The sequence below is a fragment of the Eucyclogobius newberryi genome, unplaced genomic scaffold, assembly GCF_026437365.1.
Source record: "Eucyclogobius newberryi isolate DKJ021-1_F unplaced genomic scaffold, fEucNew1.0.hap1 SCAF_11, whole genome shotgun sequence".
Lineage (NCBI taxonomy): Eukaryota > Metazoa > Chordata > Actinopteri > Gobiiformes > Gobiidae > Eucyclogobius > Eucyclogobius newberryi.
This window is the reverse complement of record NW_027315735.1, coordinates 30,442,980-30,467,310: the sequence shown is the minus strand read 5'-3', so window position 1 is coordinate 30,467,310 and position 24,331 is coordinate 30,442,980. Positions and strand designations below refer to the sequence as shown.

The 24,331-nt window shown below is 42.7% G+C and overlaps 2 protein-coding genes across 2 annotated transcripts; one reads left to right on the top strand and one right to left on the bottom strand.

The window, feature by feature from the left end:
• Window positions 1-2,679: 2,679 nt before the first annotated feature.
• Window positions 2,680-5,876, bottom strand: hmgn6 (high mobility group nucleosome binding domain 6). The gene is made up of 6 exons (XM_072439875.1): window positions 5,744-5,876; window positions 4,760-4,792; window positions 4,544-4,573; window positions 3,928-3,975; window positions 3,726-3,845; window positions 2,680-3,635 (listed from the first exon to the last, which is right to left on the bottom strand). Exons 1-6 carry the CDS (start codon window positions 5,756-5,758, stop codon window positions 3,588-3,590), a joined length of 294 nt encoding a protein of 97 aa, XP_072295976.1. The 5' UTR covers window positions 5,759-5,876; the 3' UTR covers window positions 2,680-3,587.
• An 897-nt stretch (window positions 5,877-6,773) lies between these two features.
• sh3bgrl (SH3 domain binding glutamate-rich protein like) lies at window positions 6,774-23,398 on the top strand. Its single transcript, XM_072439874.1, has 5 exons — window positions 6,774-6,830; window positions 6,868-6,945; window positions 16,875-17,060; window positions 22,940-23,020; window positions 23,350-23,398. Exons 2-5 carry the CDS (start codon window positions 6,901-6,903, stop codon window positions 23,389-23,391), a joined length of 354 nt encoding a protein of 117 aa, XP_072295975.1. The 5' UTR covers window positions 6,774-6,830; window positions 6,868-6,900; the 3' UTR covers window positions 23,392-23,398.
• The last annotated feature ends 933 nt before the right edge of the window (window positions 23,399-24,331 follow it).

Genomic DNA, 24,331 nt, shown 5'->3' with positions numbered 1-24,331 from the left:
CCCTTAGAGATAAGGTGAGGAGCTCGGCCACACGGGGGGAGCTCGGAGTAGAGCCGCTGCTCCTCCACGTCGAGAGGAGCCAGCTGAGGTGGCTCGGGCATCTGTTTCGGATGCCTCCTGGGCGCCTCCCTCGGGAGGTGTTTCAGGCATGTCCCACCGGGAAGAGGCCCCGGGGAAGACCCAGGACACGCTGGAGAGACTATGTCTCTCGGCTGGCCTGGGAACGCCTCGGGATCCCCCCGGAGGAGTTAGAGGAAGTGTCTGGGGAGGAGGAAGTCTGGGAGTCCCTGCTCAGACTGCTGCCCCCGCGACCCGGCCCCGGATAAAGCGGCAGAAGATGGATGGATGGATATAATGTTAGACCTAAATAAGGTTATTCCTTTCCTAAAGCTGCGATACCCCAATTTTCTCTTAGAAATGAATACTTTTAGCATTCCTCCCTAGAAAGTGTATTGAAAAAGCAAAACTTTGTGACAAAAATCATATAATAATATAATCATATAAAACAGTGTGCGTCACTGTCTGACTTTTTGGGCTGAAAAAGCAGTTTAAAAGCTTTGCAAGTGGCAACAAAGACATCCATGTGAATCCTGTGATGTTCCAAAGGTTTTTATAAGAACTTAGAAAAGTATCAGATTAAAACACCTACAGAGTTACAAATAACAGTAGCAGATACACAACGATACTTTAATGAGTTATAACACTTTGAAATAACAAAGGGAGGAAGTACAATTCATGATATGATATGATACAAAACAGCAGAATTGAATTAAATATATTTTGTATTTGAATACTACTCCACATGACATGCTCCTCCTATTTCTCAGGGGTTATTATCTCTACAGTACTTAAGTCGAGTGAAAGTTCATTCACATAAAATACACATCAAAGTGTCAGATACGTTTCAAAAAGGAAAACTATGCAGCTCAAAGGCGCTGACATTTCGAAAAGGACGCGCTTCTGAGCTCGACATTTGCAATAAACTCTGACATAAGGTAAACCAGCCTCGACACGGCCCGTGGCAGCGCCGTGACACGTCTCAAACCTGCCCAAATATGATAAACACAGCGCGCGGATCAGACGCGGATCAGACGCGGACAGGACGCGACTCGCTCCGGCGCCGTTATCGCGACACGCGCGGGCCACTGCTGCCCCCCAGCGTCCGCGCGGCGCAACAGCAACTCCGCGCTCCCAATAAAAATATCGACAAAATGGAGGAGTCTCGGCCATCACAACAATGCAGGCCAAGACTGCAAGCGCCGCGGGGGTAAAAGGACGTGGCAAAACCTTCACGCAACAGATCCATGTGCAAAAAACTCAACCGCACGCGTCCCAAATGCGCAACACACGCGCGCGCTCGCAACAGCGTGTTTATTCTACGCTGACAACGACTGCAGTGTCCAATCCGAGCGTGTCTTTTTATACAAATAGACTTTGCTCGTTGACAGTTTTAACCGTTTTGGCGGTGCGGTTGTGCGTGAATAACCGACACGCGCGCGCTTTTAATGCTGCGGGGCCTGGTTTCCGTTCACAGAAAAGAACAGATAGTGCGCCATTTGTTGTGCGGCTGCTTGAAACATTAAAACATTAAAACAAAAACAAAAGCACTTTCTAATGCACAAGGTAAAAGCAGAAATGTGTGATTATTATTGTTATTATGGACCAAATGACGCTCTGGGCAGTTTGGAGCTGGATCTGGGTCGTTGTTCGTGCCTGAGTCCCCACACACTTAAGCCTAATGTAAAAGAATCAGCCTTAAAGAGGTCAGAGATGCATATGCTGAGAGTGTGCGTGAATCCTGTTCCTGGGCGCGTGAGGCAGGGGCCCTCAGCCGCGTGCGTCGACGCTAAACGCAATTAAACTTGACATAATTGGGGCTTTGTTTGGACTGACCCCGACGTAACTTTTTTTGGGGGGGGGAATCTGCTGAAACTGATATGATGAAGAGATGAGGCTCTACGTGTCTTTTGTGTCGAGGTTACGCGGCTCAGCCATTTTGAAGAGGAGGAGAAGGAGGAGAAGGAGGAGAAGGGCCCCGGGGGAGGACGATGGCCCTGGAAAACACTCCACGCTGAAGTTTAGACGTGTGTTGGTTGTAGTAAAGTGGTTTAGATTTGATAAACAACTAAAATGATTTAACCTGACAGAGTTTAGTGACATATTAGACACAGTTTAGTGATATATTAGGCACAGTTTAGTGGAAAAGTGATGTTTTGATGCAACTTTGGAGCCCTAAATGTTGATTTTGAGAGCTTATTGTGATGGTGGTAGTAGTTTATGTCGACAATTATAATAATTTACATGTAAAGGCAACTCTTTTTAATGTTTTTAACCATTATAACTTGAACAGTGAAAACTTTAACAGTGACTAACTGGTGAAATTCAGACTTTAATGGTAAATACTTGTGGGATCAATAAAGAATTTGTGTTTATTTGTTCTGCTACTACACTTTACGTTATTTCAATACATTTTATTAATTGAGTGTTTAATTTGAGTGCACTATTTACATGTTATTTGTATATTTTTTACATTTCTTTCTAACAGTATTTTGGCTCGTGTACTTTACGCTACTGTGCGTGCTGTATTAGCTTACATCAGGTATTATATATACTATGTTAAGTATTATTATGTGGTTAAGTCACATCTCTTCTGTCAAAGAACAAATCGGACGCAAAACGTTTCGAGGAAAATTCCCAGGACTCGTTTTTATTAAGAGAATTTCAGAACATAAGAGAGGGACCAGACACCTGCATTGGCCAGAGAGAGAGAGAGAGAGAGGTTTCCAAATTCGTTCGATTAGAAAAAAAACAAAAGTCGTCTCGTTTCGTTGTTACTTAGAAAAGCCGACATGACAGCGTCGATGTGGATGGAGCAGTAGCTGTTTTGTACACGCAGGGTCGGAGGAGGCTGTTCCCGGAATGTTTTTTTGTTTTGTTATTTTACATGTTCGTCTTCCTCTTTCTTATGGACAACACACTTTTTTTTTCTTTTAAAACACAATTTCAATGAAAAAATAAAACAATAGATCATGAGACAAAAGTGTAAGGGAACTGCACACTGCACATTTAGAGTCTAAAAGAAGAAATCACCCACATTACCAATGGTTGAACCGTTAATAAAACATGGAGAGGAGTTGTAGGAGAGGACTAAATAGGCGGGGAGAGGTGTTTAAGGTCTAGACTGCGGGAGAGAACACAGGGGGGCACACAACTCACAACATAGTAGCCAATCCGGCAAAAAAGGGGAACACACTTTCTACACCAAACAAGCCTTCAACAATCATGAATGCCATTTAAAAAACATTTGAGTGTGTTCTTGTTTCTTTTCTCTTTTTTTTTTGCATTTTACTTCAAATCTTGCAGACGTGTTTTTTTTGTTGTTGATATGACCACTGCAAGTCTGCAAGGTGCTCCACATTATTCAGCTTTTGCTTTTTGTGCTAAAAATCTGTACGGATACTTATAAAATCATTGATAAAAATATTCCTCTGTTAACAATACGCCTTGGAGGGAAACCGTGTGAGATTGGCTGGGGGGTTCTTATCGGAGGGAAAAGGGGGCAAGTGGGAAGTGAGCGGGCAGTGCTGCTACTCAGACTTGGCCTCCTCCTTGGCCTCTTCTGGAGCGGCCTCGTCCTGGGGAAACACACAAACACAACGGCGTCAGGACCCGAGGCGTGCCAGAGGCGGGCGGGATGTTTCAGGAGGCGTTTTAAAGCGTTTTACCTCGTTGGTCTTGGCGTCCCCGTTCTCAGAGTGGTTTTCCTCGTTGGCCTCGGCCTCTGCGTTCTCCTTCGCCTTCTTGGTCTTCTTGTCCTCCTTCTTGTCGTTCACGGCCTTCTCTTTCTGCAAAGCCACAACGAGTCGTAAGAATTGAATTTAAAATGACCCAAAATGTTATAGTTTGTGAGTTTTTCCACTGTAATACCTTGGCTGCCTTCTTAGCCTTTGGTTCCACCTTAGGCGGGGCTGGTCTCTATAAAAAAGGACAAATAAATACTTGAAATGAGAATTTAAACAGTATAATCTGCATTATAGAGTTTCTCCATGTTAATCTAAGTACAAAATATCATATTCCCCTAAAATATGGAGTAGTTTGTCTAAAACAGCATGTATGCACTCAATACTTCCTTGTTTTCATGTATCTGGCCCACTTACATATAATTGTACCTTTGTATTTGTATTTTAGAGATATTATCTCATTAAATCACTTGTACTAACATTTTAATCACATAATCTATGTATTAATTGCTTTTAAAAGCCTTATAGTACAATGAACATACATGTAATGGTTTTCTACCATATAATGCACTTTTAATATGCATTTATAGTGTTGGTTTAGGTAAAATAAGATATTTTGTATTTAAGTGTCATTATAAAGCTTTAATATGTGTTACTGAGGTGAAATATGTTGTTTTTACTTCGTATAACGAGTCCATGTGGTTATAATTGATAATCTCAGTACAAACCACTGATTGATCATTCAAAATGACCATATTAATGTAAATGGACATGTGTGCCGTGTTTTCCCTGAGTTTTCTTACCGCTGATAACCGAGCCGATCTCCTCTGGGGCTAAAACAGAATAAAGAGGGTTATTTACATGTTTTTAGATCAGAAACAGTCATGTTCAGTAGCTATGTGTTAAAACTGCATCAGTGGTGACATAAGTGTATATTAAGTCATGTTATTGATCACTCATTGATCAAAAGTGAAGTTTGAATCATGTTTAGAAAGTGTTTTAGACATGGTGGCGCTCACCTCCTCCTTCTCGCCTCCCTCAGCTGCCGCAGCCTGAAAGATGCAAAGAAACAAAGAAATTAGTCAAAATACATCAAAATTACATTTTCAGAGAGTTTTGAGGGTTTTTAGAAAGAGGAAACATTTGTTTAATGTCTCCAGTGCTTTTTATTCATCATTACAGGCCTGGTGAAAAAACTTTTCAGATTCACCTGCAAATCAAATTTTATTTGAAATCCAGGTATATTTTAGTAAATGTGGGCAGTGGACGAGGTACTTTCGGGTGTATTCAGGATTGAGGGGTGAAAGCCGAGCCTCGTGCGCCGCTGGAGCCCCATTTGGAGGGCCCCGGCCCCGCTGTTCCCTCTCACTCCCCCATCTCTTTCTCTCATTCAAAGCATGGAGCTCACATTTGAAAGCTGGCGCGGGAGTCTCAGTGAAGGGGGAGGGACCACTGCGCCTCACACGCGCCACCTCACGGCAGAGCCACGCCACTGCAGCCATTTGGGACCGCGAACAAAGAGAGAAAATATATAATTTTATCGAAACGTGACTGCCAATGTTTGTTTTTGTGGTCAAAATGCAAAGTAGAGGCACTGAGGCATTTTCTCGCGGTACTTTTGCCCGGTTTGATGCGGAAATGTCGATAAGTGAGCCGTTTGTTCTCGGTAGGTCGGCGACGAAGGTGGACAAGAGCTGCAAAGCATGGCTGCTGCTTGTGCTTTAACTGCATGGAGACCGAGAGACTTCTGACTCCCCAAAGGACAGCGGTGCGCGCACTCAAACGCCGTGTATGGGTCGTGTCCGCACGGGAAAATATTCATTCCAACACAAAAAAATACACGCTTTTATCCGCGACCTGCCCAAAAATTACCGACGAAAAACGACGACTATTCATTGCGTTATAATTAAGTAATGTCTCGGAGGATGTCTTCGCGATCCTCTGCACGCCGCTACGGGCTCGCACCGTCTTCTAATAAATGCCGGCGCTGGCGGGACACGTACCTTTCTCTTGGGCATGTTGATCTTTAGGAGGTTTTCTTACGTGGACAAGTGAAAAGAGTTTTAGTGTGCGGGCTCAGTGCATGTGAAGAGTGTCTCCCCTGTGCTCGGCAGTGTAGTAAACACACAGGACAGAGGCGAGTGGCTGGCTGGGGGAGGGGTGCGGCTAAGGGCATGATTGATAGGCTCTCGGCCAATCAGGAGCCGCGGTTCGGGGCCGCAGAACACTTGGAGCAGTTTTGGAGCCGGTGATGTTCTGCTGTGGCTCCTTCCACCAGAACCGAGACGCGAGCATTAAAACACAGCCCCGCGACAATCACGGACATGTCGCCCGCGCGCGCGACGTGCAATGAACACGAGTCACTTCCTTGTTCACCTGAACGCCACATTGAGGCGCGCGCGTGGGCAAAAGCCGCGCGGCTCCTTGTACAAAGACAAGTCCTAACGTCTGCTGCGGCCCGCGAGGACGCGTCTCACCGCGGTTCACTTCATGTACGAGTCCAATATGGCGCCCACTGCCTCCGACACATTTTTTGTTTGTCAGTGTCTTTCCTAAATGTGTTTGAGTGGAAAAGCCTCTGCGGCGCCTGCTCCAGACGCCTGCAGGGGGCCTCACAGCCTACGAAGCACCGCTCCTGGGAGCCGCGCGGAGCCACTCAAATCACGGGAGATTATGGACTCTGCGGCCACCGAGACAAACACACCCGCGGCATTTGAGAGAAAGGACAAGGGACGGCCAGTGTGTGCAGAGGGCTGAGGGACAATAGAGCCGCAGACAATGGGCCGGGGACAACATTGAGACCATCATGATCGGTCTGCGTCTCCTGCGCGTCTCCAGCGCGTCTCCCGCGCGTACGTGTCTGAGAGCGCGCGTCCAGAGACGGCAGAGAGAGGACTGACGGGGCTGAGGGGGCTGAAGGGGCGGGCTGCAGAGGAAGAGGAGGAGGAAGAGGAGGAGGAGGAGGAATGCGAGCTTCATCAGAGCTCACAGCGGAGCGTGTGCGCAGATAGTCTGCGCTGCCTTTCACAGCATTAGCAGCTCCGCCTGAACCGCGCCGTGTGAAGCCGTCACCGGGAAACAGAGCCGCTCCTCCACCACAGCTCCTCCGCCTCAGCTCCTCCACCACAGCCTCCACCACAGCCTCCATCACGGCTTCAACATGGTGATCAAAGTCTACATAGCATCGTCCTCCGGATCCACGTCGGTAAGAGCAGCTTTGCCTGTGTTGGCTCCAGACAGTGAGGGATGAGAGCAGCTGAACTTTTACTGAACTCACGAGCTATTCCAGATATTATAATCATGTAACGGCACTGGACTGACTCATCACTGCTCAGATACGTCCAGCTTTGGTTACTCCTCAGCTGTGAACAAAGACAGACTTTACAGTAGTTTATTTATAAGAAAAAAACTAAACTTTTATAGAGGAAGTGAGTGTGGGCACCTTCTCTCAGCTGTGGTTTGTCACCAAGCTTCCTGTGCTGACACTCTGCAACTGACACTCAACAAAAACAGGAAAAGCTCAGAGTATTTTACAACAAACAGACCCAATGTCAGGAGCAGATGGTTTGTCTGCTGTGGTGCGCGTTCACATCATCCGGTGTCATTCCAGTCAGCTCTGCCGGTCTTTGGGTCAGGAGAGGAGCGATAATGGTGCTGCAACTCTCCAGGGGCCCTTCAGAAATGCCGCCGGAGCCAGGAACGCGTAAAGCCCTGCCCCAGACCCCGGTCCAGACAAAACACGGGCCTAATCGCAGGAGTTTGCTCTGTGCCGTGTGTGTGGAGCTGACTCTGACCCTCTAGACTCCAGGAAGTGACCTCACGTTACTATCGCCGGGCATCAGCAGCAGCAGCGTTTCTGAAGAACCTTTGACGTGCTCTTTAATACACGGGATTAGCTTTGCAGTTCAGATCATGCTCCTCAAATGTGAACTTTGTACCGAGTTCTACAGCTGAAATATACTTAGTCCGGTTTAATTCTCTGGGTAAAGTCTTTAGTTGTTTAATTGATTTGTTGGTTAACGGTTCACACTTGTTTGGTCCTAAATTGAGCCCATTTTCATTCTGATGTCGACTTGGTTTGGTCTTGTCCTTGTTTTGTCCTGATCTAGTCCAGTTTTCCGGGTTTAGTCTCGGTTTTAGTCCCTATTTCTGACGTGTTGATGGTGCGAGCGTGACGGCAGCCTTAGCGTAAAGCGACATGACGACAACAATGACGTGTTGTTTTTGTATCCACATGTGTTTTTGGGCCTTTCAATGTGGGCTTTGCGTGTTCTCCCTCTCCCAACATGGCTCCACATACTCCTTTTACCCCCCACAACAACAAATTCCACCGTTCTCCAAGGTAATCCTGTCCCTCATTCGTCCTCCGAGCGTCAAAAACACTCCATTCTCGATTTCCCTGATCTGTAATGTCAAAGGTTGAGCTCCAATGTTGTCTGTGCTGTTTATAAGTCCATAAATCATTGCAAGATTCAAGCATTTCCTGTGTCAAATCGCACTCATTACTAAAAGATCACAAAGTAGCATGTGTAAAGGCTAATAACAACACTGACAATGCGTAATATTTGTCCTTTAAAACCTGGAGATGACAGACAACAGATCGTTTGGGTTAGAGATCGATCAGTGCACCGATACCATGGTTTAGAGGGCCGATAAGCTCCGCCCATATCATTAAATAATCTTTATAGATATCATAATTGCTGCTCAGGATTATTCTTGGTTGACTAAAAGGGGCGTGGCTTTAGTTTGCGGTATCAACTCTCCAAACTATTAAGTATCACTGACCCAAAGTCCACTCCCAAAACTACAACCGCACAGTTTAGACAGAATGGTACTAGTTAAGAGTGTTTTTATATGTAAAAAGAAGATATAAAACTCATACTTTGCTGCCTTAATTTTCTCAACTTTATTCTATGACTTTTTCTTTTGGCGGGCGTCCCATATAAATCCTTACAATCTGAATTAAATGCACATTTTGGAGGATAAAAACACCATTGACTGACTGATTGGTTAAAGGTCAACAGCTCAGTGGTCACGTAAAGTAATACAAACAAAGTGGTATTTTCTAAGTGGGCTCGTTTGAACATTGTGCCAAACCTTCACATTCGTCCGCTGCTGTTTTAGGCATTTTCTAACTTATGCAAAAATGTATTTCTGTGCAGCACAAAGCCAGAATTGTATGCAAATATTTTTCATTGGTTAGTGGCGCTTTGAATACTCAAATCTTTGAATGAGTTCTTGGAAACGACTTAATTCAAATATATCTGTTGTTTTCAAAAGCCGTGTGGGCCGGATGAGTACGTAAAAGTACTGACGGCGCCTTCTGAACATAATGAATTATACTCTGATTACTTTATTAAAAAATAATTAGATTACTGATTTCAAAACGTTACTATGAAAAACATACTGCTTGTATGTGAAACAACTTGTAAAAAGCATTACATCTTTAGACTAATTATTCTTTGCGTCATTTAATCTAATTTTGAACAAACTTTCATATGCTCACATCTGATCTGTGTTTGTTGCTACTTGTTTCTATTGTTTTATGACACAAATGATTTTCACACATTTCTGACCAGGAAGTTTGAACTGCACGACCGCCTTCCCCCGCGACCGCCTTCCCCCGCGACCGCCTTCCCCCGCGACCGCCTTCCCCCGCGACCGCCTTCCACCGCGACCGCCTTCCCCCGCAACCTTGTTTTGATCGCGATTGCCCCGACACGGCATTCTCTTCGACTTTGTTCTTTAGAATTGATTCTTTAGGCTAAAGTCTCAAGAATTGACACTGAAAGATATAAACAAGCAATTCAAATATTTCAGGTGAAGTTCTTTTCTGTCCCCCTGTACGAGAGGAAATGTCCCATCAAAATAAAAGAGGAAGTGAAGGCATTAATTGCACCCCTGCTGGCCAATAGTGAAAAATACACAATATCTGTTTTCATGGCGTCTTGAGGAGAATATAATCCATGAGTTTCAGACAAATCAGACAATGTTGAGTTTTTCCACTTTGATTCGACATGGCTGACTTCCTGTTTATCATAGAGCGATGCTGCCAGGTGTGTTTTACTCGTCAAAGGTCAGAGGTCAAAGGTAGCTCTATCACTGTCCCAAGTCTCATGTGCCTAGGCCAAAGATTAAGAGTTTCATGTTTTTTCTTTTTTGCTCTAGGTGGCGCTGTAGCGACGGGCGTTCTTGCAAGTTCCATTTTATTTGATTTTTGGCCGAGCCGATCGCGACCATGTCCCCATGTGTGATTTTTCATCAATGGAGGTCAAAAATGCCCGAGTTGTGGCAGAAAACCATGAATAATGATAATAATAAGAGAATGGAATGGCTTCTCGCATTCCATTCCCTTCCATTCCATGGCTCGAGCCGATTAAACGAGAGTTACAGAAGCTCAGCAGCAGAAGAACATGCTTTTCAGTCGGTGTTTAAGTGTTTAAGTTTAGAGCGTGTCCGTCTGCAAAGCGCATTAGCGAGCGACCATTGATTTGCTTTTAGAAGGCAGCGAGTTCAGGGACGTAAACAGCCATGATGCTCCTATAAACAGAACTAGACTCTGGAGCAGGCCTGGGGGCCAAACCAGGCCCTCCAAACCATTTTTTTCACTTGTTTGCTGGTTTATAAAACCCCCACACATTTATGTAATTGTAACTCTTTCTTGCACTTTATAACTTTGTCAAATATGTCAAATTGTTACCACTTCCCAGTCTAGTCTAGTGTGAACTTTGACCTCTTTGGCAATCCTTGATGGTGGCAAACACTTGCTTAAATGTGCTAAAACGTCTTTAAATGTGGGAGTCAATTTTTTCAGAGTCGATAACATTTGCAATATAATCAATAATTTGATCTTTTGCCAGCCTGTAGTTTTGTGTGTTGAAAGGCATTTGTCTGGAGAGTGAAATAGATCTTTTGCCTGTGCTATATTCAAATTCAAGTCAGTTTATTCAAGTTAAACTAACGTGAGGCCTTTCCTGGCTGTTTTGGCGCAGTGGTCATGGCTTCCTTATTGGCACAATAAAGATCTGTGTCAAAGTCTTCACTTTCTCTCCAGAAGATCAGGTTTACAACTCTCACTGTGGGCGTGGCCTCAGAGTCCACAGGTCACCAATGAGCTGTCAGACGGTATATTAGGTCACAGCCTGAGGTGGGATTTATAGTGATGCAGTTTAGCAGTTATATTTACTCACGTCACTTTTGGGGAACAGAGGAGTTTTCACACCCACAGTTATGATAATAGTTTTGAAATGTGGCAGTGCAATGCAATACTTTTTGAATTGCGTTTGAAAAAATGTTTTTGTTTGATTGTAGTTGAGAGCAGAGTCTCAGGTTTATGTCTGTCTTAAAAATCAAGTACATTATTTAGTGATTGATATGAGGAAAACATTGATACTTGTTCTATGTTTGGTCAATGCGTATGAACGAGTCACAGTGTTGTGTAGGCCTACTCTCACTTTGTTTTGTTGAGTTAAGTATGACATCACAGGTCTGAGACACTCCCCTCTGGTGCTGCAGCGTTGAACAATAGTGTTATAATGTTGTAATGCTGACTGGGCTTTGGCTGAGGATTTCTAAAGGATCTGGACTCATATAAACGTCACTCTGATTTCCAGCCAATTCAGGCCTGATGTAATCAGGAGTAAGCCTATTTGGTCTATAAACACTCCGAGCTTAGGTTGTAAATGAGTACTAAAGTCTGCTCTAGTAGCAAAGATAGGGAGTTTTAGATTTGAGGCTACTGTAGTTACAGTTAGTTATTTTGATCCTTGTTGTTTACATTTCAACAGCCTCAGTCAAACAGACATTAACTCTCCAAACCTGCTCAGAGTTGATTGAATCAGTGCGAGCTCTGTATTGATCCAAACTCTGTGAAGAGGGCACTGATTCTGATCAATGTCTGCTCTTGTATGTCTTTGGTTAATGTCTGAAATCCGAGCTTTTCCGCTGATGAGAGCTGTGCCTCTCACATGATGTGGTGTGGAACCAAAGAGCAGGAAAATCCTCTTTACAGCCATTTTAATGCATGCAAAAAGCCTCGCATTGCTGACATTCATTTGTTAACTGTAACCAATTTTGAACATTGTTTGGAATAAGTAGAAGTAACTATTACACTAGTACTTCCCCTTAGCGCTGAGTACTTTGGTTTACCTAAAGAGGTTCAAGTCTGGAATCCAACATACAACATGCGTCATATCACAGCTGTAAAATCTCGTGCATCCTCTTAACAAGGTCACCTCCAGTTCTACCGTTGATGACATTTCTCTGTGGTTAGCTGCATCTCTGTGTGTGGAAGCATAACCATGTGTCGCCCGGTCCCAGACTGATGGTAAATAAACCTTTACTGCCTCAGACGTCCAGAGTCTCCTGCTTCTCCTCAAACCCTAGGACTCATTAGGACACAACACTTATTTTTCCCCAACAAGCACTACTTATAGTCACTAGGGGAGTTTAAATTGTCACATTGCCACTGAATTGTGCCACTTTGTGCTACATTTGTTACCTGAAAGCCACCACTAATGGCCATGCCTGCACTGACATGTATTGACATGATTGAATATATCACACAATAGGAAATCACAAGTATTCACACTGTTCAAAAACATAGATCATGGTTCTTGGGGGTTTTTTAGCAGTAAACTATAGCATACAATATTTGCTGTTGTTGTTCATTGCAATCCCGTGCAATATGATCTAAAAGAGCTTTATAATTGAAAAATGGCTTTAGCCCTTTATGCATGACCCAGAGTCTGATATTTATTTTTAAAAATCACTAGTAAATAAAACTGGGAACAATATATAGCCCAAACTGGAGGAGCATGATAATCTCAAAATGTTATTAAGATTATGGTTTGGAAGACAAGCAAAAATTTGAATAATGACGGTAATAAACCAAAAAGTAAACCATGCGGCACTATTTTTTATAGACATTCTCTTTTTGCAACACATTGACCTAAACAAGGACAGTTTACACATTTCCGATGGTGTTATTGTTATTATTGCATTTTGCTCAGATATTATGATGAATACTTGACAGAGTCCAAATAGTCTCTGGACCTGTACAGTCTGAAAGCACATGCAGACTCTGGAGACCAGTGCAGTGTGACCGAGGGGGAGAGATGGGAGTTCTGACTGTGCAATTAGACCTCAGGCCAAACGAACCGTGGACAATTCCTCTGCAAATTAATTTAGCTTGGCAACAGTACAATTCTGGCTTGTTAAAGGAGCAACCAGCAAATGCCACAGAGAAGAAGAGCAGAGGAGGACATAGATGTCTTGTAGAGTTTGTTTAAAAGCAAACATAGGTCTAAAGACAAAATAAATCCAACAACGATGGAGTAAATCAGGGGTGGGCAAACTACGGCCCGCGGGCCGGATCCGGCCCGCAGGGCCTTTCAACCCAGCCCGCCAAGCTTGTCCAAGTAATATTTAAAAAAAAAAAAAAAAAAATTATATATATATATATATATATATATATATATATATATTTTTTTTTTCTTTTTTTTTTTTTCTTTTTCTTTTTTGCCCTCAGGCATCTGTCTGCACGTGTACAGTGATCCCTCGCTATATCGCGGTTCACTTTTCGCGGACTCGCTGCTTTGCGGATTTTCATCATGCATTGTGTTCTGCATTCCGATTGGCTAAACAGTCTCTCCGTGTCTTCTCTACCTGTGTGTCAATAACGTTATGGATTAATATGTACACGTACGTAAAACCGCTTGCCAAATTGAAGTTTGCGAGGCCGGTGAGAGCGTGCGCGTGAGCTCCGGGAGAGGCCGGTGAGAGTGCGCGCGTTAGCTGCGGGAGAGGCCGGTGAGAGCGCGCGTGTGAGCTGCGGGAGAGGCCGGTGAGAGCGCGCGTGTGAGCTGCGGGAGAGGCCGGTGAGAGCGCGCGTGTGAGCTGCGGGAGAGGCCGGTGAGAGCGCGCGTGTGAGCTGCGGGAGAGGCCGGTGAGAGCGCGCGTGAGCTGCGGGAGAGCGGCGCGCGTGAGCTGCGGGAGAGAGCGCGCGTGAGCTGCGGGAGAGAGCGCGCGTGAGCTGCGGGAGAGAGCGGTGAGAGTACAGTACAAACGTTAATACAGTACTTTTATTTGTTAAACAAATGCTTGGTCCTGTAAAAAGGTTTTGTTCCTTGCTTTCAATGTTTTATGGAGTATTTCATTGTATAATAACTGTAAAAAAATAAAGGTTTCTACTTTGCGGATTTCGACTCCCGCGGGTTCTTCTTGGAACTTAACCCCCGCGATAAACGAGGGATCACTGTATCCTTAATACATATGACGTGAAATCAATTAAATAATAGATTCAATAGCCTATATTTGACAGAAAAAATATATTTAATTTGATATTTAATTTTTGGGATTTCTTTTTTTTCACACCAATGATGGCGGGCCGTCCCTCCGCTACTTGAATATGGCCCTCGGAGGAAAATAATTGCCCACCCCTGGAGTAAATGGTATGGTAAAAGGTCTAACGACAAAATAAATCCAACAACGATGGAGTAAATAGTATGGTAAAAGGCTTAAAGACTAAATAAATCCTTGTGCAGAGTGCAGAGTGCCACCTAGAGGAGATCACGTTCTTCCTAAGCAGAATTCAAAAACATGGATTCTCCTGCTAATTCATTTCTAACTATTTACTCTATTAGCAGCAGCAATCGAAGGAGTTGCTGTTCTAATTGTGTTGCAATATAAGGCATTTTCACCCAAAACAGTACCAAGAACTACAGTGAGTCCCTATAATCCCACAGGCCCCGTGAAGTCACAGGAAAATGAATGGAACCCATTTCCCAATGAAGTCAGTGTTGTACCTTGCGTCACCAAAAGGAAAGTACCAGTCCCAGTCAGAAGTGTGGCCCCAGTTACTAGTTCCTATTACTGTGTGAATGTGCATCAAATGGGGATAAAAAAAAAAAAGAACCAGAAACAATTAAAGTTCGTTTCACTCATTTAATCTTGTAGTCTCCGTTATGGGACTTTGACCAAAGAAAAGAACTTCACCTGAAATATTTGAATTGCTTGTTTATATCTTCCAGTTCATTTCTTGGTTTGAATGCCAAAGTGTTGCTTTATAAAAGAGCGGCTGAATCATCTTCAGTCTGGTCATAAAGTTGGGAGGAACCTCTTTTTATGTGATAAAGACTGGTCCAGTTATTTTACCATGAAATACTGTAAAATTACTCACATCTCTCACAATTACCATGGTCGCAAATAGAGAGAGGCAAAAGCTGCAGACAGAAAGTATCAACTTTCTGTAGATCTTTACATTAGTTTATTGTTTAAATATTTCAGTTTTCTCTCAAATATAAACACAATAGGTCAAATGTAAAATGTGCACTTTGACCTGAACTTCGATTTAATACCCTAAATCTCAAATCGTGTCGTAACTTTTGCCCAGAAAATTTGCAAGTGGACAGTATTTTGCGAGGTAGTGAAGTGTTTTTCTCCGCTGTATATGAGTTTGTAGTTTGCAGCCCTGTCGCTCCATAAAGCCGGCCTTATTTGGCCTGTGTTTTGACCACTTACCTCCCCCTGTGTCCCAGAGGAGCGCCCGTTTCCGTCCGACCTTATGAGGACATCCTGAGCTCACTCTGATTGGGCGCGTTCATGGCCACAACAGACACAAGCAGAAGTAGGAAGATGACAAATGTGTACAGTGAATTTCCTCATATACTGCGTGTAACAAAGGAACTGTGCAGTCTTGACTAGGATTTAAAATACTGCTTTTTAAATGTACTAAATTAGGCTTTTTGGGTCTATCTTTTGTGATGCTTATACGTATACTCTATTGTTTCTTTCTGTGTATAGAATATGTGCAATAATTCATTTTTACTCCTGAGAAAATGTCATATTAGAAGCTTCAGTCGGAGGTCATTTTGCTGTGGTTTCATTTGACAGTGAACTACAAATGTGACCTTGATCGCACCAGCGTTCATTCGAGTTCATTTGAGTTTATTTGAGTTCATTTGAGTTTATTTAAGTTCATTTGAGGTTTATTCAGTGTATTATAAGCACAGAAAACACACAAAAAGCAGTTACAGTCCTCACAAACCTGCAAGAATTACTCACGGAAGAGTAAAAAACGTATTTGGGGAAACTATTACTCAAATAAGAGTCACTGTCTGGGCGTACCTGTGATTTATAATTTGAAGTTTATGGTATTTTTAGTGGACAGACTTAACTAACCCAAACTAAAACATATCAGAAGGAGCAGTGCAAGAAACACAAATAACTACATAATTTCAGATTGTCAACATAAAGCTTTTGTCAGTGGGAATATGAGTTTGCAATATTATCACATTTTAGATAATACTGTGAATGTTGATTTGAAGACATGCAACATTTGAATTTCTTTATCACTGAGATATTATTTTTTGTCCATATCGCCCAGCTCTAAGTGGGAAGAATAACCAAAACTTTTACGAAAGTAGAGTACTATTACTTCAATTAAAGAAAATACTCGAGTAGGAGTAAAAGTATAGTAAAAAGTAAATGTAACTGAGTACTTCCCACCTCTGCAAAACTGCACTGTGAGTGTTCTTCAAATATGTATTCTATATTGTGCATATTCATTAGAAATATTGGGTTGGTTTAAAGTACATCGTCTTGTGTGTCGCACCAAACACCACAGTAACATTGTTTCACTTTGTAGACATTCTATTAACGGCAAAGTAACCATATGTTATCGCTCTGGCTATAATTGTACACCTTATGGCATTAAACCTGGGTATCTCCATGGAAACAAAAAGGTGGCACCTCCAGGTCATGTTACAGGTCAGATCTGAGGCGAGGCAAGCCGGCTCACTGTAAGAATACATGTTTTTGAAGGTATTTGTCAGCAATTTCACAGTAGGTGGAACATAGATAAGTTTAATGCCACACTGTGAAACATTTTAAGTAAAGCATCAGCATCTCTATGGAGAAAAGCAGGCACGGACGCTTTATTAAAAGAGCCTTTACCATGAGCTCCAAGTGAACAGTCCTTAAAGTAACATAATTTAAGCTTCTTCATGATCCATACATTGACACAGAATCATATTTCCTTCCCCCTTTTCGAACGCTCAATCCTCTTGACACGAAACCGTTTTGTTACTTCCTGGTGTGTCCAATAACTTCCTGTCTTGTCCCCCGGGCGCGCAGATTAAAAAGCAGCAGCAGGATGTGATGGGCTTCCTGGCGGCCAATAAGATCGACTTCGAGGAGTGCGACATCGCGGCCGACGAGGAGAACAGGAAGTGGATGCGAGAGAACGTGCCGGAGGATTCGCGGCCGGCCACGGGGAACCCTCTGCCCCCCCAGATATTCAACGAGAGCAAGTACTGCGGGGTGAGACACACTGGAGGCGCTGTGAATATTTATGCCACAGAACTATGTCGATTTAAACATTCCAGGCAGAGCAATAACATTTTCATAGAGTCAAAGTACTTTAATGTATTACAGTCTCAGAGGTAGAGCAGGTTTAGTGGTTAGATTAGTGCTTGTTTTCAGTTTATTGACAAAAACGAGCTGCCCGTGATATTACTGGGACACTTTTGACAAGAGTAATTTAGTTATCGTTACATTCCTTCTCGACAGACACTTTAAATACTTTAGATACTTTAGACACAGGTATTTCATTGCTGAGCAGAACTAGTCACTTTTTAACATTCTTCTGCCACTCGTACTTCTGCGGAGCTTAAGTTAGTAGAAAATAATGTGGAAATGTTTTGTTTCTATGGAAAAATATCTTGTAAATCGACAATTGACATGGCAAATTTGAATCATATTTGGTTACACTCTCCAGCGGGACATTGGGCCTGTTTAATACGGGAGGTAAAGTCCCATGACCGAAGCAGATCAGGAGATTGGCTCTGGGCACTCGACGTCGACGCCCTCCGACACAAACACAGTCTCTTCAGAACGGATGGGCCTATCCAGTGTACTTTTCCTTCAAGCACAGAAAGTACTCCTCCACTCGATTTAAATACCAGTACCGTATTTTCTGCACTATAAGGCTCACTGGAATATAAGTTGCACTGGAGTATAAGTCGCACTGTCAATGAACGGTCTATTTGCAATAATTTTTCATAAATAAGGCACATTAAGCGAAACACAACGTCTCGAGGTCAGTAAACACAACCAGAATTAATCCATATATAAGGCGCACTAGATTCTAAGTCGTTTTTTGAGAAAATGAAAGGCTTTTAAGTGCGCCTCATAGTGCGGACAATACGGTACATTTTGATACTTATTTACAAGCATGTGCAAATCAATCTTTACAAATGAAACCAAAAACCGAACAAATAAAATGTCCCCCTTATTTACAACGTATACAAATCCCTCCTGCAAAGTTTGAATTCTGCGCTCCAGGTCGGGATTGGCTGTTGACGTCTCATTTTAAAAGTCATTGAACATTTAGACACTTTACGTTCTTTTTTGATCTACGGCCCGCTCTGCACAGCACCGCGCACTCTTCCCATCTGCTCCTGATTCAACCCGTGCAAATCCACTGCAGGAGGTGGGTCTGTGCAGGTGGTGCATGTATATGTATAAAATCACTGCACACAGTCTATTTTAAATATGTAATATACTCTGATATTTCATCTGTTTGATTGTCCATGTCAATCAGTCAATACAATCACGTTTTGGGCGATGTTTGAACCTCGACGCAGACATTTCCAGGCACTTTTTTTTAGCACATTTATGACAATTCTGACTCAGTATCGTCATTGGGATATTGACCATATTTTGAGATATTTGTATTTGTCAGTATTTCCCACCTGTTGTCCTGTCATGATACTTAATATACCGATTAATATAATATAATACAATGTTTGCGCTTAATATTTATCCAGTGTATCCTTCATATTATGCACAAGAGGGGCATATTTTCTCACCGTTAGTTTTACAAAACATTTGAGTTGTTGAGATTGGAATAATTATTAAATACTAACCAACTACTCAAGTGTTCCATTGTGCTGTTTATTTATTGCATATCATGAGCTAAGGATCTACATTATTATCACGTCTGCGGCACAAAGTGGTCTTCAATATTACCGTTTGGGCAAGTTTATCTGTAGAGCAAAGTAATTCAATGTACTTTACACAACAAGAAAATATACACTACACTCACAGCACAGACAAGTAAAAACATGAATAGTAAAATGTAGTTAAAAGGGAAGAGTGCAGGTGTAATCTTTTCCGTCATATCCGTAGCTTTTATTTCCCATTTTTGACAGGGTAATCGAGTGGGATTGCCCTGGATTGAATGTCACAAACAAAAGAAAGTCACATTTTTCCCAAGAGTCAAACAGCTGTAGCGCTCCTTTGTCTTCCCCTGGTATGTGGGAGTGGGAGCGAGGACGGGAGGCGGCAGAAACACACACTGTAAATAGGTGAACGCGTAACCTCGTTTGCTCCGGCACAAAGGCTGGACCACGGAGGCCAAAACGGGACAAAAAACACGGGCCCGACAAGGGATTTGACACAAAAGTGGTGGGACGTAAAGCGGCGACTTTCAAACCACAAAACAAGACGAACCAGGACTCGTTATGGACGGACAAGACCCGGTGGGACCAGACCAGGCTTAAAGGTGCAGTGTGGAACATCTCTGGTGGAGGGTGCCCGGCATTAAAGCGTGTCTATGCAGCATGCAGGGCGTCGCAAGTGTTTATATCGCTCAGAAATACCTGGATAACACGCATTCTTACAGTGAGCGAAGTCGCCACGCCACAGATTAGAGTCTTATTTGTTAAACTGAAAGTGGAACTCTTGTTAAAAGTGTAGAATCGGACAAAATATTATACATAGTTATGTGTTTTATGTACGTTCTTGCGTCATTTCGCTTCTGGTTAGAGGCGAAACTGCATTTGCACAAGAGTAATGACAATAAAGTAGAGTCTAAAAGTGCCATTTGTGAACCGGACTGCTTATTTTCACGACAAGGCCGGGCGTTGTCATGGAGATGGATGTCAAACTGTGGGATATTCGTGGCAAAGCTAACATATAATTACAGTCACAATAATTACTATATCGACTTATCACTCCATAAATAATAGTTGGAACAATATTTTCCCCCAATATTGTGTGATATTATTTGCATTATAACTTTTATGATCAATTATAGATACTAATTAAGTACTTGGAGTTATAGTTTTGCAGTTTGTGGCTCTTGAAACACTGCGCATGTTCTGTGCCCCAAACATCTGTTTACGGCCGCCACCCCGACATAGCAGCTTCAAACGTCTCTTATCGTATACAATGCATTTTAATTTTTACATTTTTTTACTATTTTATTTTTCATCAGAACATAAAACATACACAAACTCAACAACAATTATTACAACAAAAAAGGAAAAAAAAGAACAAAAGCAAAACAAATTATACGGGAAATAAAAATTAAAATTAAAAAGTAAAGTAACATAAACATAAACATTAAAAAAAAATAAAATAAAATAAAATGATAATAATAGTAAATTTAAAAAAAACTCAAGAGCGTGCTAGACTTGGTGAGGCTTATGTTTTAAGATCAAAAGTTGATAATAAGGGAGTGGCATCAGAAAAAAGGGGGGAAAGAATAAATAAACAAAAAGGCATTTCATTTGTATACGTATCCATTCATAAACACCCGCATTTTTATTTGTATTTAATATTTAAAAACCATGTCCGATCCACCACCAGTCAATAATCCGCACTTTGTTACGATGCGTTCATGTTCTGTAAGTTTAAGGCAAAGTTACCTGCCGAGTTCTTCTACAGACTTTTTAAATTATTATTATTATTATTACAGTGTATTTATGTAGCGTTTTTCCACTTTCAAGCCACTCAAAGCGCTTTGCTTGACAATGTGGGTGAAGTGTCTTGCCTGAGGACACAACGGCATTTCCTCTAGCGCCACTTATCGACTTACCAGTGCATTTTAAGTCTCGCCATGGCGTAAACGTATCCCTCATCCTGTCCCTCTCCTCTGGCGCCTTTCGTCCCGTCTCAACAACCTCAAAGACTCTTTTCCTCGTCCTTTTGCGTCCGGGTGGATGGACAAGCAGAGCCGGAATAACGAGGAGGACACGGCATTCTCCGCACCACAAAGCCACACTTCTGAGACATTCTTCTACACGTGTAGCAGGAGCGCACAGAGAAAGACACTGTCAACGCAAACACTTTTGGGGGGAACAATCCTTGACTTGAACCGTGTGGAAGTGACTCTCCGGAATCAGAATCAGGAAAGGTTTTATTGCCATTGCCAATGAACAGAATTCACAAACAGGAACTTGTTTTGGTGATTTGGCAACATAAAACACTGAACAATGATAAAACAACCAATATAAGTCAAAAAGAAAAACTGCTATAGAATGAAAATTAAAATAGGCTTACTATGTACACAAATAAACAGTTGAATTTACAGATGTAGTGCAGAGTGAACAGTGCAGTGAGTGATTCAATATAGTTTAATTATTATAGTTGAATCCTCCATCTTCAAGTGTTCTGCTTTTTCTTTTTTGGGGGTATTTTTGTAATTATTATATTGTATTCTGTCGGTGGCATTTCTACATGTGTTATCGTGACAGGCCTAAAGTTACACCGTTTACCTTTAACCAGGAGTAACTATTGAGTCTTTACCTTCTGTAGGCCTAAATCCAGACTATTGTAGGACCAAAACCAGGCAACACCGTGGCTAAACCTTCTGAACGAGGACGAAACACGGCCTAAAGCGAAACTAAACCATCTTTGAGTCTCGTTTTGGAGTCACTCGTGGTCTTTTTTTTTCAGTTAAAAGACTCTTGGGCCTGTTCGTTTCCTTTATGTGTGAAAAACCTGAGCGGTGGATGTAGACTGTGACCCAGAGGCCCCAAATCTGGTGCACATTATCATTCCTCAGGTTGTGGCGGCGCAGGGGCCATTTTACACAAGGGGACACGTCGACTCCAATTGATCAAAATGTCTTAACTGGAGCACGCGACACTGGGACTCTGCAAAAGGCAATCCGGCGCCTCGGATGTGGAGTAAACGAGGTTAGGTGAGGCGTAGTGTCCACGGTTGTAAGCCATCGGTCAGTTTTGGCTCTTCTTTCGTTTTAATTTCCTAAACTCAAGAGCACACCTGCACCAGGACTAAAGAAGGATTAGAGCAGGGCAAAAGCGAGCTCACAATTGGGATTAAAAACAGCTCATTTTACAGTGGGACCAAGTAACAACAAGTGTGAACGCACCCATGATAGATAATTAGCAGTACAGTAAAGTTCTTTTGCTTTTACTGTAGGTTTTATGCTATAAATGAGAGGGAATAAAAAGAGACTTGAATGTAGGCCACAGCCAGTCCAAACACTACTAAATTATGGACCAGATTCTCCTCAAAATAAACTGAAATGAGAGCGTAAAGATTAGGCTAAGGCTGTGACCGACTAAAGACATTCTCAGGCAACTAAGAACGCGCTCCGTGCATCGATTAGTTGACTAAAAAGGGCTTGACACTGGTAAAAGCGCTCGAATCTATAAGTATGGCTTCAAAGTGCACTGGCAAGACCGCGGGATTACAGGAGTTCACACAGTTATGAATGTTTATGTTGAAATCTAATAGTAAATAGTTCATGATCTGTAAAAAAAGAAAGAAAAAAAGCAGATTAAATTTGCGATTCGCTCCCAAATCTCAATATAGCTCATTGTTTACGCTGTTGTGAATATAAATTGTTTAAAACACCATCAAAAAGACGAATAAATTGACGAATAAAAATGTAGATTCACTATCGACCGCCTAAACGATTCAACGACTTGAGCCACAGCCCTGGATCAAACCCGCTTCAACTGGTTTCATGCACCAGGGTTGGGAAGAAATAGTGAATAATTTATATTAATTATTAAGTATTTTAGTTCCAGAACACTGAATACCTGCATTAAAACTTATTTTGTGACAAGATCTGGTCTTATCTGAAAACTAGAATATGTTGACCTCGAGTTATATTACATTATCACACACGCAATCTCCATAAAAGCAACATTTTCTATTTTTTAGCATTAATTCAGTGCCGTTTTAAGCCTAAATGTCACAATCAAAAACCACATCATATTCCTCTGATTTTAGAAAAGTAACGCTGAATATTCTGAATACCACTGAACAATAACCTGATATAATTACTCTAAATGACAGTTACACATTTTCAGTTCATTCATAACACTGCCATGAACGATATATATATATTAACGTAGATCTTTTGCCATTTCTTTTGACAGAACTATGAAGCCTTCTTTGACGCCAGAGAGGACAACGCCGTGTACGCCTTTCTGGGTCTGACCGCTCCGCCAGGCTCCAAGGTCAGACTTAAACCCGACCTGCTGCACAAATATCACCTTACGCACTCAAAACGCATCACTAAATGCTCCTATTTCCCGTTCGTCCACCTCAAATCCCTCTCCTCACCCCGGCCACACATGCTTCCTATTACATAACTCATCCCTCTCTCCTCATTCCCCCAAAGCGGCTCGTCCACACTCGCTCACAACCGCCACCTCTCTGTCGCACGCGGCGCTGCAAGGAGGCGCGCCGGTTGCCATAGAAACAAAAGGGGCTTTCCTCCTTTCTGTGGCATGTCATAGAAGCGCCACCATTTTAATCGTTTCTCCCCTTCTGCTCGTCTGCGCAGGAAGCAGAAGCGCTAGCCAAGAAGATGCAGCAGCAGCAGTAGCAGCAGCAGTAGCTCACCGGGAATCCAAGAGGCCCGATCTGGAACTGCGCCCGAGCTGAAGGGCCCCTCGCATACGTGTCGTGCTGTCTGTTTGTTTCCGTTGTTGTTGTTGTTTTTTTAATAAGTACGTTCAGTCGTGCCTTGCCAGCTCGAGCGCTTGCAAACTGGCTCTCGATCGATCGCGCTCGGCCCTAACGGAGCGGGGCCCTCGTCGTTTCGATCAGCGCGAGCGCCAATGTGAACGAATTGAGTTCTGTGCAGCCTTTGCGTTGTTTTGAAATAGCCACGGTCACGGTTAGTCATGTTTATGTGAAGCCAGTGTGTGTTTTCTGCGTCAGGAGGGAGGCGATCCCTGTCTTGAGCGTAGATTGTTATATTCACTGTTTAGTCGATGTTCTACTTTTCCCAAGTCAAATCAGGCCCAGGTCGTGAGCAAATGGACGGAGGGTGCAACCGAGTGTCAAAGGGGTGCAAAGGTGATACTCTCCCATTAAGTGTTATTATTTCATGCACCTGGAATGAGGGTGCAAACGCTTTTAAATGAGGTTTTAATGCACCTTTTGCACCCTGTAGACCCGGGCCTGGGTCAAACGCACAACGCACGCAGAGAAAAACTAGTTAGAGGTGCATTATTTCACTTTATATAACATTATATCCATGCACGAGTCGTCTTACACACATTATTGGCATTCCACTGATCATATGTAATCTGGTAACTATAAACCGCCTGTGGCTAACATTTGACCACAAGTTGCAATGAGAATAAACGAAGAATAAAGAAGTAAAACTACATTATGACTGTGTTTTCAGCGATTAAAACAATTGTAATGGTATTTTGTCATCGGCATCTAGACTAAACAGACTCTAAAACACCAACAGACCTTTTAAAAACGGCGACGGCAACATTTTTCAATCATAATGCTGTGAACTATATCGTTTT